At 47.1% G+C, this 16,664-nt stretch overlaps 1 protein-coding gene across 1 annotated transcript; it reads left to right on the forward strand.

The window, feature by feature from the left end:
- Positions 1-12,131: 12,131 nt before the first annotated feature.
- Nhp2 (NHP2 ribonucleoprotein) lies at positions 12,132-16,277 on the forward strand. The gene is made up of 4 exons (XM_057775277.1): positions 12,132-12,374; positions 12,634-12,703; positions 15,241-15,346; positions 15,984-16,277. The coding sequence occupies exons 1-4, from the start codon at positions 12,215-12,217 to the stop codon at positions 16,107-16,109; spliced, it is 462 nt and encodes a 153-aa protein (XP_057631260.1). The 5' UTR covers positions 12,132-12,214; the 3' UTR covers positions 16,110-16,277.
- The last annotated feature ends 387 nt before the right edge of the window (positions 16,278-16,664 follow it).

Here is a 16,664-nt window from a genome sequence, read left to right on the forward strand (position 1 = left end):
GAGAGAGAGAGAGAGAGAGAGCAGCCAGAGGCATCTGGAAGAGTCCAGAGCAGACAGAGAAAGTAGATGGAATACTGGAATACGGTCAGCAGACTGGATCTGGCTGGGGCTATCTGTGAGAGAAGAGCACAGGACAGAGAGAGCAGAGTCAGAAGAGAGCGCTTATAAGGAAGCTGCGTAAGGTCCAGTCCTTAGGGGACTGCTTTCGGGACCAAGACGAAGCCAGATATAAGTGTGGGACACTATAATATGGGACCCCTAGCTAATATTTGTGTGGGTGGGTGAGTACGTGCACACAGGTCTGCATGTGTGTGTGTATGTGTGTATGCGCAGCACTGCATGCATTTGTGTGTGTGTGTGTGTGTGTGTGTGTGTAGGAGTAGGCTTTGAAATATATAACAAGTACTTGTGATATTGAGGGAGCCTGGAGGCCGGCACCTTTGGATAAGTCAAAGGAGAGCCATATATTGAAAGAGGGTCTGTAGGGTCTTTCAATATATGTCCCTGCTGCCAGAGGGAAGGGAAATGACTCCTTTTGGCAAAGGGGAACCAGTTTCACAAGTTCCAGAGGAATGCTGGCTTTTATCTAACTGCCAGAAATCCTCCCATAGTCCAGGTTGAGCTCATTTCTTGATATTGGACTGCTTTCTGGAGTTTGGGGAAATAAAGTTTCTTTAGGACCTGACAAAAATAAATCTTTAAAGAAGAAAGAGATATTCCATTTCAAAAAGAAAGCTCAACTCTCTCTTTGACAAAACTCTGCAAAGGGTACAAAGAGGAGGTCAAATAGTAAAGTGGGCAGCCTCCCTGGCCATCGTCCCTCAGCTGCTCCAGAGCAAACGCCTTTTTCTCATACCCTCTCCCCGCCAACGCCCCCCCTCCCCGCACCCCAAGAGGAACGGGCCTCTGGGCTCTCACCGGGCAGGGGAGGGCTCTGGAAGCCATAGAACCCACAGACACCAGTTCCGCATTTCCGCCAAGTCCAGAAACCGGAAGAGGCGGGGATAGGACAACCCACTGGCTGGACTCTGCATTCTCCCAGCGCAGCAGAGGGAAAAACAAAGTTAGTTTGCCACTGCACAGCGAACCTGGGAGCCTGAGCGCGCAGTCTCAACAAGTGGCTGGGAGGGGTTGCAAGGGAGAAAGGAAAGGTATGGAATTTGGGTCAGGGGAGACACAGCCTACAGTCAACACAAGGAAACTGCCCGAACGACCTCCTGTTTCAACCTTCTAGGGAACTAGTTAGACTGCTCCACCAGGGAGGCTGGGCCTGGCTTGCTGTGCAAGATGAAACACTATCACAGCCCGGGAAGGCAAGATGGAACTATCTCTGGCAAAGACTTCTCATCCAGAGCCACTTGTGCCATGGCTTTGTTATGCCCAAATCCATGGGTCCTCACAAAAGCCAACAAAGGTGACCGAGTCCTATATGTAAAAGCAAAGAGCTTTTATTTTAATCAAGTGTGCAAACCCGGTCTCTCCGCATGTCCAATGTATTGGAATATCCAGAGAGCCTCGAGCTCAATTAGAATTGGGTTTTTATAGTAGTAAAGGTGGGGGTGAGGGGTCTCTGAGGTCCAGGACCTCTGATTGGCTGACAATGTCTAGGGGTGTCCTGGTGAAGTGCTGGCAGGTGTTTCTATCTACAGTGCTTGGAATGTCAGGCATTTCCTTTGAATGGTCTGCTCTTGGGCGGGGGTTGGGTAATCTCAGCCTGCCAGGCATCGTCTCAGGGTAAACTATTGAGATTCCAGACTCCATTTAAATTTATCGATGGCCAGAGTCCCAGGTGATAATGGTTGGAGGAAGTAAAGAACTTCCTTTCTGCCCAGACTTAGATTATCATGGCTGGCCCTCCCAGCTTGAAAACTACATTTTTGTTTTCTTTTGAGACAGGGTCTCACCACAGCTCAGGCTGGCATCTACCTCCTCATGTAGCCAGGGATGACTCTGAACTTCTGAAGTTCAGCTCCCCATGCCTCCTCCTCCTGAGTTCTCGGATGGCAGGAGTGAGTCATCATATCCAGTATTTTTTTTTCTTCTGGGAACTGAACCCAGTATTTTGTCCATGCAGGCAAACAGCCAACCAACCCAGCTCAATCCCGTTTCTGCCTTTTTGTTTATTTAGATTTACTTAAGGGTAGGGCTGGATAGATGACTCAGCATTTAAGAGCATTGATTGCTCTTGAAGGGGACCCAGGTTTGTTCCCCAGCATCTACATGTTGGTTCACAGCCATTAATAATTCCAGTTCCAAAGGATCCAGTGCCAAACACACAGTGCCCTCAGTGGGCACACATACACACCAGGCTTTATCTTTTGAGCCACCAACCAGCTCCTGAATCATGACACAGAGACTTCATCAGTTTTGAAAGTTCAGCCTTGCCGGGCGGTGGTGGCGCAGGCCTTTAATCCCAGCACTCGGGAGGCAGAGGCAGGTGGATCTCTGGGAGTTCGAGGCCAGCCTGGTCTACAAGAGCTAGTTCCGGGACAGGCACCAAAGCTACAGAGAGACCCTGTCTCAAAAAACCAAAAAAAAAAAAAAAAAAGAAAGTTCAGCCTTAGCTTAGCTTTTATTTTATTTTTATTTTATTTTTTGTTCTTGTTTTTTGAGATAGGATTTTTGTATGTAACAGCCCTGACTGCCTTGGAACTAGCTCTTGAAGACCAAGCTGGTCTCGAACTCACAGAGATCCAACTATCTCTGCCTCCTGAGTGCTGGAATTAAAGGCTACCACTGCCTGACTTAGCTCTTATTTTAATATGTTTATCTACACTTTGCCTTAGGGCTTTTTATCTTTCTTTCTGTATATCTTACTTTCCTGCTGTCTCTATGTTTGGCTGACTGGCAGCTGCCTGGTTTCTGGCCTGGGCATAATGTTCCCATCTTTCTCCTTGTTCTCTTCTCTCCTATTTATTCTCTCTGCCTGCCAGCCCCACCTATCCTTTTTCCTACCTAGCTATTGACCGTTCAGTTTTCTATTAGATCAATCAGGTGCCTTGGGCAGGCAAGGTGAAACAGCAACACATCTTTACATAATTTTTTTGTTGTTGTTGTTTTTCAAGACAGGGTTTCTCTGCAGCTTTGGAGCCCGTCCTTCCTGGAACTAGCTCCTGTAGACCAGGCTGGCCTTGAACTCACAGAGATCCACCTGCCTCTGCCTCCCAAGAGCTGGGATTAAAGGCGTGCAATACCACCTGGCTCATCTTTTCATAATTAAACACGCATCCTTCCATCTTTTTTTTTTTTTTTTTTTTTGGTTTTTCGAGACAGGGTTTCTCTGTGGCTTTGGAGCCTGTCCTAGAACTAGCTCTTGTAGACCAGGCTGGTCTTGAACTCACAGAGATCCGCCTGCCTCTGCCTCCCAAGTGCTGGGATTAAAGGCGTGCGCCACCACCGCCCGGCGCATCCTTCCATCATTAAACAAATGTAACACACCCTTACACAGTTAAAGTGATGTTCTGTAGCATAAACAAATGTAACACATCTTTGCCTAGTTAAAATAATATTACACAACACATGATACACAGAAATACATGCAGGCAAAATATTCATTCATACACAGAAAACAAATATTTTTAAAAAATAGATTTTGTTTTGTTTTGTTTTTTTGAGACAGGGTTTCTCTGTAGCTTTGGAGCCTGTCCTGGAATTTGCTCTGTAGACCAGGCTGACCTCAAATTCACAGAGATCCACCTGTCTCTGCCTCCCTAGTGCTGGGATTAAAGGCATGCCACCACACCTGGTCAAAAATATATATTTTTTTATTTTTTTTCAAAAATATATTCTTAAAATCTGCTATCTACTATAGAGGATTTTTTTTTTTTAAACAGAGTTTCTCTGTATAGCTCTGGCTGTCCTGGAACTCACCCTGTAGACCAGGCTGGCCTCAGAAGTTGAGAACTGCCTGCCTCTGCCTTCTGAGTGCTGGGATTAAAGGCAAGCATGTGCCACCACACCAAGCTCAGCATCAAGAGTCTTAATCACCATAATCACCAGTCATCTCTCCAGCCCCTCTCTTTTTTCTGAGTTTTCTCTGTGTAATCCTGACTTTTCTAAAACTCACAAAATTGGTCTGCCTCTGCTCCCCAGCGCTAGTAAAGGCATGCTCCACCACACCTGGCCTCAGCTCAAGTTTGTAAACAAAATTTTTTAAATGTCTCAAAAATAAAAAAATATGTATGTATGTGAATTTGTGTGTATGTATGTGTCTGTCTGTCCACGTCTCTATGTGTATGTGAGTATATGTCTTTTTTTTTTTTTTTTTTGGTTTTCCGAGACAGGGTTTCTCTGTGGCTTTGGAGCCTGTCTTGGAACTAGCTCTTGTAGACCAGGCTGGTCTCGAACTCACCACCGCCCGGCGTGAGTATATGTCTTAATCTTCATGTGTGTTACAGTGTTGGATATTGAACCCATGACCTCACCCTAGACAAGCATTCTGCAAGCAAACCACACTCCTATTTAAAGGATAATACTTCCTGATGGGAAGTGGTGCACACCTTTAATCCCAGCACTCCGGAGGCAAAGGCAGGCGGATCTCTGTGAATTTGAGCAGGAACAGCGTGAGTTCCAGGTTCCAAAACTATACAGAGAAACCCCGTCTCAAAAAAAAAAAATTCCTCAACACAAAAATTATATGAACTTGGGCTAGAGAGATGGCTCAGCGGTTAAGAGCACTGCCTGCTCTTCCAAAGGTCCTGAGTTCAATTCCCAGTAACCATGTTGTGGCTCACAACCATCTGTAATGAGGTCTGGTGCCCTCTTCTGGCCTGCAGGTATGCACGCAGACAGAATATTGCATATATAATAAATATTTTTAAAAAAATTATTGGCCACTTCTTTAGTCCCAGCACTTGGGAGACAGAAGTAGGTGGATCTTAGTCAGTTTGAGGCCAGCCTGGTCTACAAAGCGAGTTCTAGAACAGCCAGGACTGTTACACAGAGAAACCCTGTCTTGAAAAACAAAACAAGCAAAGAAAAATTATATTAACTTCAAGTACTGTTGTTCATAAAGGGTTTTTTTTTGTTGTTCATAAAGTTTTAAATTCTGTCAACAGAACTTTCTAGCAATCATTGACATTTGTTCTATTACTCAGTATATTATGTACTAACCTACACAATACCCTTGATTTTGCTCTTTAATCTACAATACCTAAAATACTTACCTTGTGTGTTCTTTTTAAAGCATTATCTTTCTGTGAAGGGCTGCACTTGAGTGCCATGGTGCACATGTGGAAGTCAGAGAACAATTCAGGGGAGTCCTGGGGATCAAACTCTGATCCTCAGACTTGGCAGCAAGCACCTTTACCTATTTAGCCACATTACTGCCTCTTTTTTGTTGTATTTTTTTACTAAATGTTTTCTTATGTATTTACTTATTTGTGTGCATGTATGTGTGTCCACAGAGGTCAGAAAAGGGTACTGCATGGATCTCCTGGAACTGGAACTGCAAATGTTTGTGATCACCATGTGGGTGCTGGATCAAACCTGGGTCCTCTGGAAGAGCAACCAGTGCTCATAACCACTAAGCCATCTCTCCAGCCCCTTGGGTTTTTTGTTTGTTTGTTTTTTGTTTTTCCAAAACAAGGTTTCTCTGCGTACCTTTGGAGCCTGTCCTGGAACTCACTTTGTAGACCAGGCTGAACTCATTTCACTGAGATCTGCCTGCCTCTGCTTCCTGAGTGCAGGGAATAAAGGTATGTGCCAGTACCGCCCAGCTCCTTGCTGCCTCTTATTCTGTGGTTTTATGTTTTCTTCTTTATGTTTATTTTATTTATTATGTATACAGTGTTCTGCCTGCATTTATGCCTGCAATGCATGTCAGCGAGGGCACACCAGAATGCATTACAGATGATTGTGAGCCCACCATGTGGTTGCTGGGATTTGAACTCAGGACCTCTGGGGGAAAAAAGCCAGGGAGTGCTCTTAACCACTGTGCCATCTCTCCAGCCCCCAAAATAAATCTTTAAAAAAGTCAGCAGTGCGGGGCTGGAAAGATGGCTCAGAGGTTATAGCACTGGCTGCTCTTCCAGAGAACTGGAATTCAATTCCCAGCACCCACATGGTGACTCACAATTATCTGTAAGAAGATCTGGTGCCCTCTTCTGGTCTGCAGATAGAGCACTGTATACATAAAAAAATAAATTAAAAAAAAAAAATCAGCAGTGATAAAGTACAAACGTTACAATCATGTATTGTAATAGAAGCTATTTAAACCTTATTAACCATATATTTATGGAATTTAAATTTAGTATTTTTAGACTAAAGTGGGCCTCGGGTAACTAACGGCCACACAGAAAACAAAACCCAGCCACAGCTCATGGTAATCAGGGCTTTCCAGAAGGTGGCTGATAAGCAAGGGAGTGGATTAGGATAGACATGCTTGCCAGAACACCCCTCCACCTTCCCTCCGATGCCTGGTGTAAAGACAGAAGGCTGGGGACCATCAGACCTTGGGCAGTGAAGGGGCCATCTTTCTCCCCTATCACAATGTCTGGGACTTTGACTCCTGGGCAGACTTTAACATCAGACACAGAGGCAACTCCCAGATGGTAACTCCTTACACTGTCTTTTTAAACTAGGCCTCCCTCAGATTCAGCTGTCAAGTAGTAAGCACTTACTGTCTAAACACTTGATTTCCTCCAACTTTTTTTTGTGGTTTTCGAGACAGGGTTTCTCTGTGGTTTTGGAGCCTGTCCTGGAACTAGCTCTTGTAGACCAGGCTGGTCTCGAACTCACAGAGATCCGCCTGCCTCTGCCTCCCAAGTGCTGGGATTAAAGGCGTGCGCCACCACCGCCCGGCTTTTTTTTTTTTTTTTTTTTTTTTTGAGACAAAGTTTCTCTGCAGTTTTGGTGCCTGTCCTGGAACTAGCTCTTGTAGACCAGGATGACCTCGAACTCACAGAGATCCGCCTGCCTCTGCCTCCCGAGTTCTGGGATTAAAGGTGTGCACCACCACCGCCCAGCTTTCTCCAACATTTGTTAATCACTTACTGAATATCTATTTAGTCCTCCCTACAATCTGAAAAAGGAGAGATTAGGGATTATTACAGTCTTTACTAGATGACCCAGCGCTCCTTCCTCCAATGGCCTTACCCGGCTCTGTCTTCCTTTGCAATTCAGAGAATGTATTCAACAGTCTGGTTTATTCAGTTCCTATTGCTACTGTGCTCAAGTGGCCACTTAGTGGCTAGAAATTGTTATGCCCGAATCCGTGGGTCCCCACAAAAGCCAACAAAGGAGACCCAGTCCCATATGTAAAAGCAAAAGCTTTTATTTTAATCAAGTTTGCAAGTTCAGCTTCTATACACGTCCAACGTATTGGAATATCCAGAGAGCCCCGAGCTCAATTAGAATTGGGTTTTTTGTTTGTTTGGTTTTTGTTTTTTTCGAGACAGGGTTTCTCTGTGGTTTTGGAGCCTGTCCTGGAACTAGCTCTTGTAGACCAGGCTGGTCTCAAACTCAGAGTTCCGCCTGCCTCTGCCTCCCAAGTGCTGGGATTAAAGGCGTGCGCCACCACCGCCCGGCTGTTTTTGTTTTTTTTAATATTTATTTATTTATGATGTATACAATTTTCTGTTTGTGTGTATGCCTGCAGGCCAGAAGAGGGCACCAGACCCCTTTACAGATGGTTGTGAGCCACCATGTGGTTGCTGGGAATTGAACTCAGGACCTTTGGAAGAGCAGGCAATGCTCTTAACCTCTGAGCCATCTCTCCAGCCCCAGAATTGGGTTTTTATAGTAGTAAAGGTGGGGGTGAGGGGTCTCTGAGGTCCAGGACCCCTGATTGGCTGTCATCTGTCTAGGGGTGTCCTGGTGAAGTGCTGGCAGGTGTTTCTATCTACAGTGCTTGGAATGTCAGGCATTTCCTTTGAATGGTCTGCTCTTGGGCGGGGGTCGGGTAATCTCGGCCTGCCAGGCACTGTCTCAGGGTAAACTATTGAGACACCAGACTCCATTTAAATTTATCGATGGCCAGAGTCCCAGGTGATAATGGTTGGAGGAAGTAAAGAACTTCCTTTGGATGACCTGTCTAGACTTAGCTTTCATGGCTGGGACCCACAGAAACCATACCCGATTATCTCACAGGTCTCAAGTCTTAAATCAGGGATGGCATGGACGGGTGCTCTGCTGCTCCTCACAAGGCTCAGATCTAAATGCTGGACTGAATTTGGACACCTGGCACTCAGGAGCCTCCTTCAAACTCACCTTTCTGTAGGCCAGAGTTAATGCCTCAGGGTCACAGGCTGAGGTCTCTCTTTCCTGATGCTGAAGGTTGCTCCCAGCTTCTCATTAACTGGGCTTTGCACCCAGTACACATCACCTTCCAGCATTATCTTTTTGATTTTCAGGTTTATTTTTAATATTTAACAATTTTGAGACGGGGTTTCTCTTTGTAACAGTTCCAGCTGTCCTGGAACTTGCCTTGTAGACCAAGCTGACTTTGAACTCACAGAGATTCACCTGCCTCTGCCTCCCAAGTGCAGGATTAGCCGGGCAGTGGTGGCGCACGCCTTTAATCCCATCACTTGGGAGGCAGAGGCAGGCGGATCTCTGTGAGTTCGAGACCAGCCTGGTCTACAAGAGCTAGTTCCAGGACAGGCTCCAAAACCACAGAGAAACCCTGTCTCGAAAAACAAAAACAAAAACCAAGTGCAGGATTAAAGGCGTGCACCGCCACCACCACCCAGCTGTTTAACAATTGTTTTGACTGATTTATTTTATGTGTGTGAGTGTGTTGCCTGAATGCATGTCTGTGTAGCACATGCATGTATGGAGCCCTTGTAGGTTAGAAGCCTTTGGATTCCCTGAAACTGGAGTCATGGATGTTTGTGAGCCATATGTTGGCACTGGGAACTGAACCTAGGTCCTCTGCAAGAGCAGTAAGTGTTCTTAACCGCTGAGCCATCTCTCTAGGCTCCATTTTTTTTGCTTTATGTATTACTTAGTGTGTGTGTGTGTGTACACACACATACATATATGTGCACATGTCAGGAGCCATGTCCCCCCCCCAAATTATTATAGGGAGCATTGCCCTGAGAAGTTTGCAGAAGGCTCCACTTCCCAATTGTATTGAGAATTGTTTTATTGACAAAGCCTATCCCACACCCAAATTAACTGTTAATAGAGACCTATCTGTTAGCGGAACCTGCCTCACATTCCAAACTATCTAGAGAACTAGGTGTGTCAACTCGTGACTTCCTGACCAAGGAATCGTGACCTGATGGATCGTAACCTCCTGGCCAAGGACCTCGTGACCGGCTTGGACCACGCAGCAAGATCCCGTGCCCCAGCCCCCCAAGCTCCTCATCCAGGGGCTATATAAGCTGCAACCATGACTCTAATAAACGGAGGCTTTGACAAAAACTATGCTTGGCCTTCTTCCTGTCTCCCGCCCATGTCTTTCAGGTGGTACCTCTCCGTGACCCTGGAATAACTGACCAGCCAGGCAGGTTACAGACACTAGACAGAGGCAGAGGTTACAGACACAAGGCAGTCTACATGCACATCCATAGCACACATAGGTCAGAGACAGCAAGGTCAGTTTTTACTTCCACTTTGTGGGTCCCAGGGACCAAACTCAAGTTGTCAGGCTTGGAAGCAAGTGCATTTATCTGCTGAGCCAACTCACCAGTCCATTTTTTGTTAGTTTGTTCGTTTTAGTTTTTTGAAACAGGGCTTCTTTGTGTAGCCCTGGCTGTCCTGGAACTCACTCTGTAGACCATGCTGGCATTGAACTCACAAAGATCTGCCTGCTTTGGCCTCCTGAGTTCTGGGATTAAAGGTGTAGGCCACCACTGCCTGGCTACCTTTTTTTTTTTTTTTTTTTTTTTTTTTAACAGAGTCTCACTATGATGACCAGGTGCCCCCAAATTCTAGGATTCATGCGACTCCTCCACCTTAGGCTCCTATATAGCTATATACTGAGAACTATGAAGGCGGCTTGTCTCCCTCTTTATCTTAACACCCAGTGAAACAGAAGAGAATCGGCTTTCTCTGAAACACTGGACAAGGACTAAGCACTGCTAACACGATATCAAAATTCATTAAAAATGCATGTGGTGGTGCACACCTTTAAACTCAGCATTTGGGAGGCAGAGGAAGGCAGATCTTTGTGAGTTTGAGGCCAGCCTGGTCTACAGAGCAAGTTCCTACGCTACAGAGAAACCCTGTCTTGAAAGATCAAAAAGAAAAAAAAAGAGCCTGGCAGTGGTCGCATACTGTGCACCCCTTTAATCCCAGCACTCAGGAAGACAAAGCAGGTGGATCTCTGAGTTTGAGGCCAGCCTGGACTACAGAGCAAGTTCCAGGACAGCCAAGGCTACACAAAGAAACCCTGTCTCAAAAACATATAACTAACAAAAATAAAAATAAATAAATAAATATAAAAAGCCAATAAAAGTCATAATCGTGGCCAGGCTTAGTGATTCACATCTTTAATCCCAGCACTCTGGAGGCAGAGGCAGGCAGATCTTTGTGAGTTCGAGGCCAGTCTGGCCTACAAAGTGAGTTCTAGGATAGTCAGGACAGTTACAGAGAAATCCTGACTCAAAATAATAATAATAATGATAATGATGATGATGATAATAATAATAATAATAATAATAATAATAATAATAATAATAGTGGTGTACTGTTGTAGGGGAGAGGACCTGCTTGTTCTTCCCTGCTGCTCTGCTAGGTTAGCCCCGAAATAATCACAGAGAAACTGTATTAATTAAAACACTGTGTGGCCCATTAACTCTAACTTCTTATTGGCTAACTCTTATATCTCAGTTTAACCCATTTCTATTAATCTGTATATTGCCATGTGGCAGTGGCTTACCAGGAAAGATTCAGCATGTCTGTCTCTGGCGTCTCCATGGCATTCCTTCCATTCTGCTTTCTTCCTCCCAGAATTCAGTTCTGTCTTCTCCACCTACCTAAGTTTTGACCTATCAGGCCAAGGCAGTTTCTTTATTCATTAACCAATGAAAGCAACACAAAGACAGAAGGACCTCCTACACCAGTGTACACCTTTCATCCCAATACTCAGAAAGTAGAGGGAGGTGGATCTATGTGAGTTATAATCTACAGTATAATCTACACAGTAAGTTTCAGGATGGCCAGGGCTACTTACTGAGACCTTGGCTCAAAAAAACAAAACAAAGCTGGGCTGTGGTGGCGCACGCCTTTAATCCCAGCACTTGGGAGGCAGAGGCAGGTGTATCTCTGTGAGTTTGAGATCAGGCTGATCTACAAGAACTAGTTTCAGGACAGGTCCCAAAGCTAGAGAAACAAACAAAACAAAACAAACAAAAAAGAAAACAAAGAAACAAACAAAAAAAACACACAAAGAAAAAAAATCACCACTAGTAGTTAATACTAAGTTCTTTAAATTCATAAACACTCCTGATGTTCGTTTTCTTCTAAAGAAACAAACAACCTGAGCACGGGGCAGTTTGACTTCCTCATTAGCAGCTGTTGGACTCTCCTTGCTGCAAAAGGACGGTCAGTCTAACAGCTAACGTCTAGGTCTGCTACCTCAGTTGACACTTTCCATATGCCTTGAGAAAAAGATATAATCACTTCCACTGATTGCCATGGCTTCTGAAGGCGCAGCCTCAGGCAAGACGTTTAAAACAGTTTGTAGCAGAAGTATTACAATCAGCCGGGCGGTGGTGGCGCACGCCTTTAATCCCAGCACTTGGGAGGCAGAGGCAGGCGGATCTCTGTGAGTTCGAGACCAGCCTGGTCTACAAGAGCTAGTTCCAGGACAGGCTCCAAAACCACAGAGAAACCCTGTCTCGAAAAACCAAAAAAAAAAAAAAAAATCTTTACCTGATCCAGGACTTAGGAAGCAACAGCATCAGGAGCCACACTAGTAATGCCCCTAGCCCCGCCCCTTCCCACCCAATGGTCCCGCCTCTTTCCCTTTGGGCCCCGCCTCTCTGCCCCAGGCCCTGCCCCTTGTCACCAGGCACTCCACTCCTAAACTCCGCCTCCCCAGCTTCCCGCGGGCGAAATCCAAACCCTGCACCTAGGTCGCCTTGTGTTCCCGCCCCTATGGCCAAGACCCCACCCCCCGCAGGTCTATTTAGCGATTGGTCGGTGCAGAGTACCTCGTTTCCCTATTAGTCACGGGGTAGGGCAGCTTCATGACCCGGAAGTGATCTCGGAGGCGGCGGCCGCGTGGTTCGTCTGTACGGCATATTGGGTTTCCGCGGCTGCTAAAATGACCAAAATAAAGGCCGTCCCCGAGGATTCTGAGGCGCAGGCGGAGGGCGGCAGCGAGGAGCGCACGTACGAGGAGCTGCTGGTCAACCTGAACCCCATCGCGCAGCCTCTGGCTTCCCGCCGCCTGACGCGCAAGCTCTACAAATGCATCAAGAAGGGTGAGGCGGGGGGCCGGGCGGTGGTGGCGCCTTTAATCCCCGCGCTCGGGAGACACGCGGATCTCCGTGAGTTCGAGGTCAGCCTGGTCTACAGAGTGAGTTCCAGGACAGCCAGGGCTGCACAGAGAAACCCTGTCTCGAAAAACAAACAAACAAAACGGGTGAGGTGGCTGGGTGTGTGGCGGGCGAACGCGGCCCGGACGAGTGGGGCGGGTAGGTTCGGGCTGGACGAAGTCGCCGCTCACGCTTCTCTTTGCAGCCGTGAAGCAGAAGCAGATTCGGCGCGGAGTGAAGGAGGTTCAGAAATTTGTCAACAAGGGCGAGAAAGGGTAAGAGCTCGTCTTTCGCTGCTTTAAAAAGTTTTGTGTGTTACTTGTTGCAGCGCTGGGCATTGAACCTAGGGCCTGTGCGTGCTAGACAATCGCTCTGCCATTGAGGTTACGTTTTCAGTTGATTAAGAAGGAATTTCGCTTACCTCGGTGCTCAGTAAAGGTGAAGTTGACTCTGACCAGTCAAGGCGGTCAACTGCCTTCAGTGCAGACACCCACATCACTTGCAGGAACTCCCCAATGAATGACAGGGAAGAAAACAAACCCAGCCCACCGGGGATTGGCAGTACGTTTCCAGACTTCAGGCAACATGATGTGGAGAGACATTTTCCAAAGCAGGCCGGAGGAGGATAAAGGCTAGCTTTGGCTACATAACAGGTCTTAGGCCAGCATGGGCTATGAAAGTGCCCCAAAAAACAAAGCAAAGAGGTAGAATGATAGCCGGGAGTGGTGGCGCAGGCCTTTAATCCTAGCACTTGGGAAGCAGAGGCAGGTGGTTCTGAGTTCCAGGTCAGCCAGGACTGTGTATAGAGACCCTGTCTCAAAAAAGGAGAGAATGAATGAACGTTAGTTCGGGGGGTGGGATCCTGAGAGCAGGCTCTCAGGCAGGGCAGAGATTAGTAAGTAGTTAAGTGCCTCGTGAGGGCCTTTACATTTTTTTTTTTTTTTGACTTATTTTGTGTGTGACTTATTTTGCCTAAATGGATATGTTTGTGCGGCACTGGTGTCCTTGGAGACCAGAGGAAGGCAAGTAGCAGATCCCCTTGGACTGGAGTTACAGATGGTAATGTATCACCATGTGGGTGCTGGGAATCGAACCTGGGCCCTCCAGAAGAGCAGCCAGCATTTCTCTAGTCCTTGTGGGGGCTTTTTTTTTTTTTTTTTTTTTTTTTTTTTTTTTTTTTTTTTTTTTTTTGGTTTTTCGAGACAGGGTTTCTCTGTGGCTTTGGAGCCTGTCCTGGAACTAGCTCTTGTAGACCAGGCTGGTCTCGAACTCAGAGATCCGCCTGCCTCTGCCTCCCGAGTGCTGGGATTAAAGGCGTGCGCCACCATCGCCCGGCTCCTTGTGGGGGCTTTTAAAACCATAGTAGATTTGGGTTTTGTTCTGAGAACAAAGTGAAAGCTAGAAAGTGATACTGAGGGAACAATTCAGAGAGGTAAGTCAGACTTAGGAAGCCGGTGTCCATGCCCAACCCAGGTGAAGGTTGGATGTGAGAAGACGGTCTCAAGTGGCAAGTCTGTGCCTTCTAGGTGCCAGTTTGGGGTGTAGTCTGTGACTACAGACAGTGGAGAGAAACCTGGCTGTGTGAAAACGTTTTTATTTATTTTTATGTATGAGTACGCTGCATGTTCACCTGCGGGCCAGAAGAGGGCACCAGATCCTTTAGTTGTGAGCCACCATGTGGGTGCAGGGAATTGCACTCAGGATTTCTGGGAGAGCAGCTAGTGCTCTTAACCCCTGCACCATTTCTCCAGCTTTTCAGTATCTCAGATGGTTCCTTTATTACGTACGTGTCTGTGTGTGTGTGTGTCTGCATACGTGTGCACTCTGGTGCATGTATGGATGTCCAGGACAACTTGTGAGAGTTGATCTTCTCCTTCCACCATTTGGGCTCCAGGGATTGAACTCAGGTGCTCAGAGCTGGCATCCTGACACGACGTGGAAAATGCCCTGGACATGCTCTGCTCAGCTCTCCTACTGCCAGGTGGTTGTGTGTTTGCTGGGTAAAGGCCTGCTGCCTCCAGGTGGCACCTGGCACCGTGATTATGGGTCAGAGCAGCCAAGGAGAGGGCAGTGAGGACCAGCCCTGTGCCAGAGGAGATGGAGTATGGACGCAGAGTGCTGCACCAGAGGCTCTTGATGTGCCACCCACCTTAGAGAACGAACACTCTTCCTTCGGGTGAAGATTGAGGAGTTCGGGGTCTGTACACTGATAGCCCACAGCCTTAATTGAGAACTCTGGCAAACTTTCTCTTGGGACAGACCCTGTCTGTTGTTCAAATCTTTGGTATGGCCACTGCCAACCTCTGCAGCTTTGTTCTCCAGCCCCTCCTAGTATGTATTGTATTGTACAAAACATGACAACCCTTGTTCTTGGCATCCAGCCTTTCAGTACCACTCTGGTGCCATTGGCCTTACTCTGTCCCTGCCCCTGTTGTTCTGGGAGCCTCCTCGTGGCACTCGGGTCTCTATTCAAGAGTCATTTCCTAATTGGAACATTACTATTAAGAGTTGTTCCTGTTTCTTGGCATCCCTCCATACCTCATCTGTCCCAGCACCGTATTGCTTGTCACATTTGGTGGCATTTATCTGCTGTCAAGTAGAGATCATGTCCCCCAGAGGAAATGCATTTGCCAAACACGACTTTACACCCCGTTCTGAAGTTGGAGGCTGGCATTGACTGTGGGCTCCTTGGAGGCAGGGCATTTTATTCATTTCTGTGCTCACAGCCCAGCTGTAGGTATTGCTTACAATTGTACAACAGAAAGGAAAGGAGAAAGCAAAGGAGAAATGATGGTGGTTTCTCTTGTTGCAGAATCATGGTTCTGGCAGGAGACACGTTGCCGATTGAGGTCTACTGCCATCTTCCAGTTATGTGCGAGGACCAGAACTTGCCCTATGTCTATATCCCCTCTAAGACGGTGAGGAGCTTACACCTATTTTGCCCCACCCCCAACTTAGTCCTAGGCAGGCTAGATGAGGAAGTAACTCCAGTGTTAGAATTCACAGGTCTGGGTGGCTTGTCTCCTCCTTATGTCACCCGGGCTGGCCCCAGTCTTTGCGGCTCAAGCAGTCCTGCCATACTAAGACTAAAGTGCATGGCACATGGCTGGCAGATTTCCTTCCTGTAAGGGGAATCTTCAGTATGCTGAGAATGGAAACAGACTGCATTTGAATGTGCCTTGTAAAGTCTTTAAGATGTGGCACCCATGATTGTACTGTTAAGTAGGTTTGTGGTCAGAGCACTAGGACCTATAGCTGTCCTAGTGCATGCATGGCTAGGACCATGTCTGGAGCACAGGGATGGAAGGGTTGCAGGGACTTAGAGAACAGAGGCACTGCCCTGCCTATAGGGATACCCTCCTAGACCATGTGGGAATATTCAGTATAGGCTTGGGGGACCATGGCTTAAAAGCTTAGTTTGAGTTGAAATAATGGCAACTAATCTGAAATATTCTTAAATGTAATGTGTGCCAATAGGACATGGCTGTGGGTCAGGTTCGGCTGATGGGTCACTGTGGCCCCTGTTCCCAACAGTTTTTCTCCTCTTTTATATAGGACTTGGGAGCAGCAACAGGCTCCAAGCGCCCCACCTGTGTGATCATGGTGAAGCCCCATGAGGACTACCAGGAGATCTATGACAAGTGCCTGGAGGAGGTGCAGGCCCTGCCAGCGCCTCTGTGAGAGACTTGTGCCGCAGCCTATTCCAGGAGCTGCCGGGCTGGCTGCAGGCGGCTGCCCACTCTTAACAGCATCTCCCCGATTTCCTGACGTGTGAATTCTCCCCAGGCAGCTCCAGCAGCTGTTCTTGGAGGTAGAGCCAGCATCTCTCCATCAGTGCCATCTCCTGTTGAGCTCCAAGAGTGTGGGGTTGAAGTAAATGCTGAGGCAAAAATGTGGCGAGTGTGTGGGTGTTTCTTAAGCTCCAGCTGCTGATGGAGCCAGGAAGTTGGTAGGAGGAACAGAAGCGACTTTCAGTGGAGAGCCCCAAGAGTGTACCTTGCAAGTGCTCAGAGCTGCCCCCAGACCCACTCCAGGACAGGTGCGGCCTTAGAGATGAGGCTTCACCTCACACAAGCCTGTGGTTCCTGTGGCAGGGATGCTTCTGACAGCCTTACATAGTGGATAGAATTAGTTTGCCCTCCCACATGGCAAATTTTAAATAGGAAATGAAGCTAAATACACAACCCTAGGTCCTGGAGAGATGGCTCAGCATTTGAGAGCACTGACTGCTCTTCC

This window comes from Chionomys nivalis, chromosome 7 (assembly GCF_950005125.1).
Source record: "Chionomys nivalis chromosome 7, mChiNiv1.1, whole genome shotgun sequence".
NCBI classification, from domain to species: Eukaryota; Metazoa; Chordata; class Mammalia; order Rodentia; family Cricetidae; genus Chionomys; species Chionomys nivalis.

What these genes read in the sequence shown, in the direction of transcription:
- Nhp2 (XM_057775277.1), top strand. Translation starts at nt 12,215, where the DNA reads ATGACCAAAATAAAGGCCGTCCCCGAGGATTCTGAGGCGCAGGCGGAG. An exon ending in CTACAAATGCATCAAGAAGG is followed by an intron (nt 12,375 to 12,633) that starts GTGAGGCGGGGG and finishes TTCTCTTTGCAG; the next exon opens with CCGTGAAGCAGAAGCAGATT. An exon ending in TCTATATCCCCTCTAAGACG is followed by an intron (nt 15,347 to 15,983) that starts GTGAGGAGCTTA and finishes TCTTTTATATAG; the next exon opens with GACTTGGGAGCAGCAACAGG.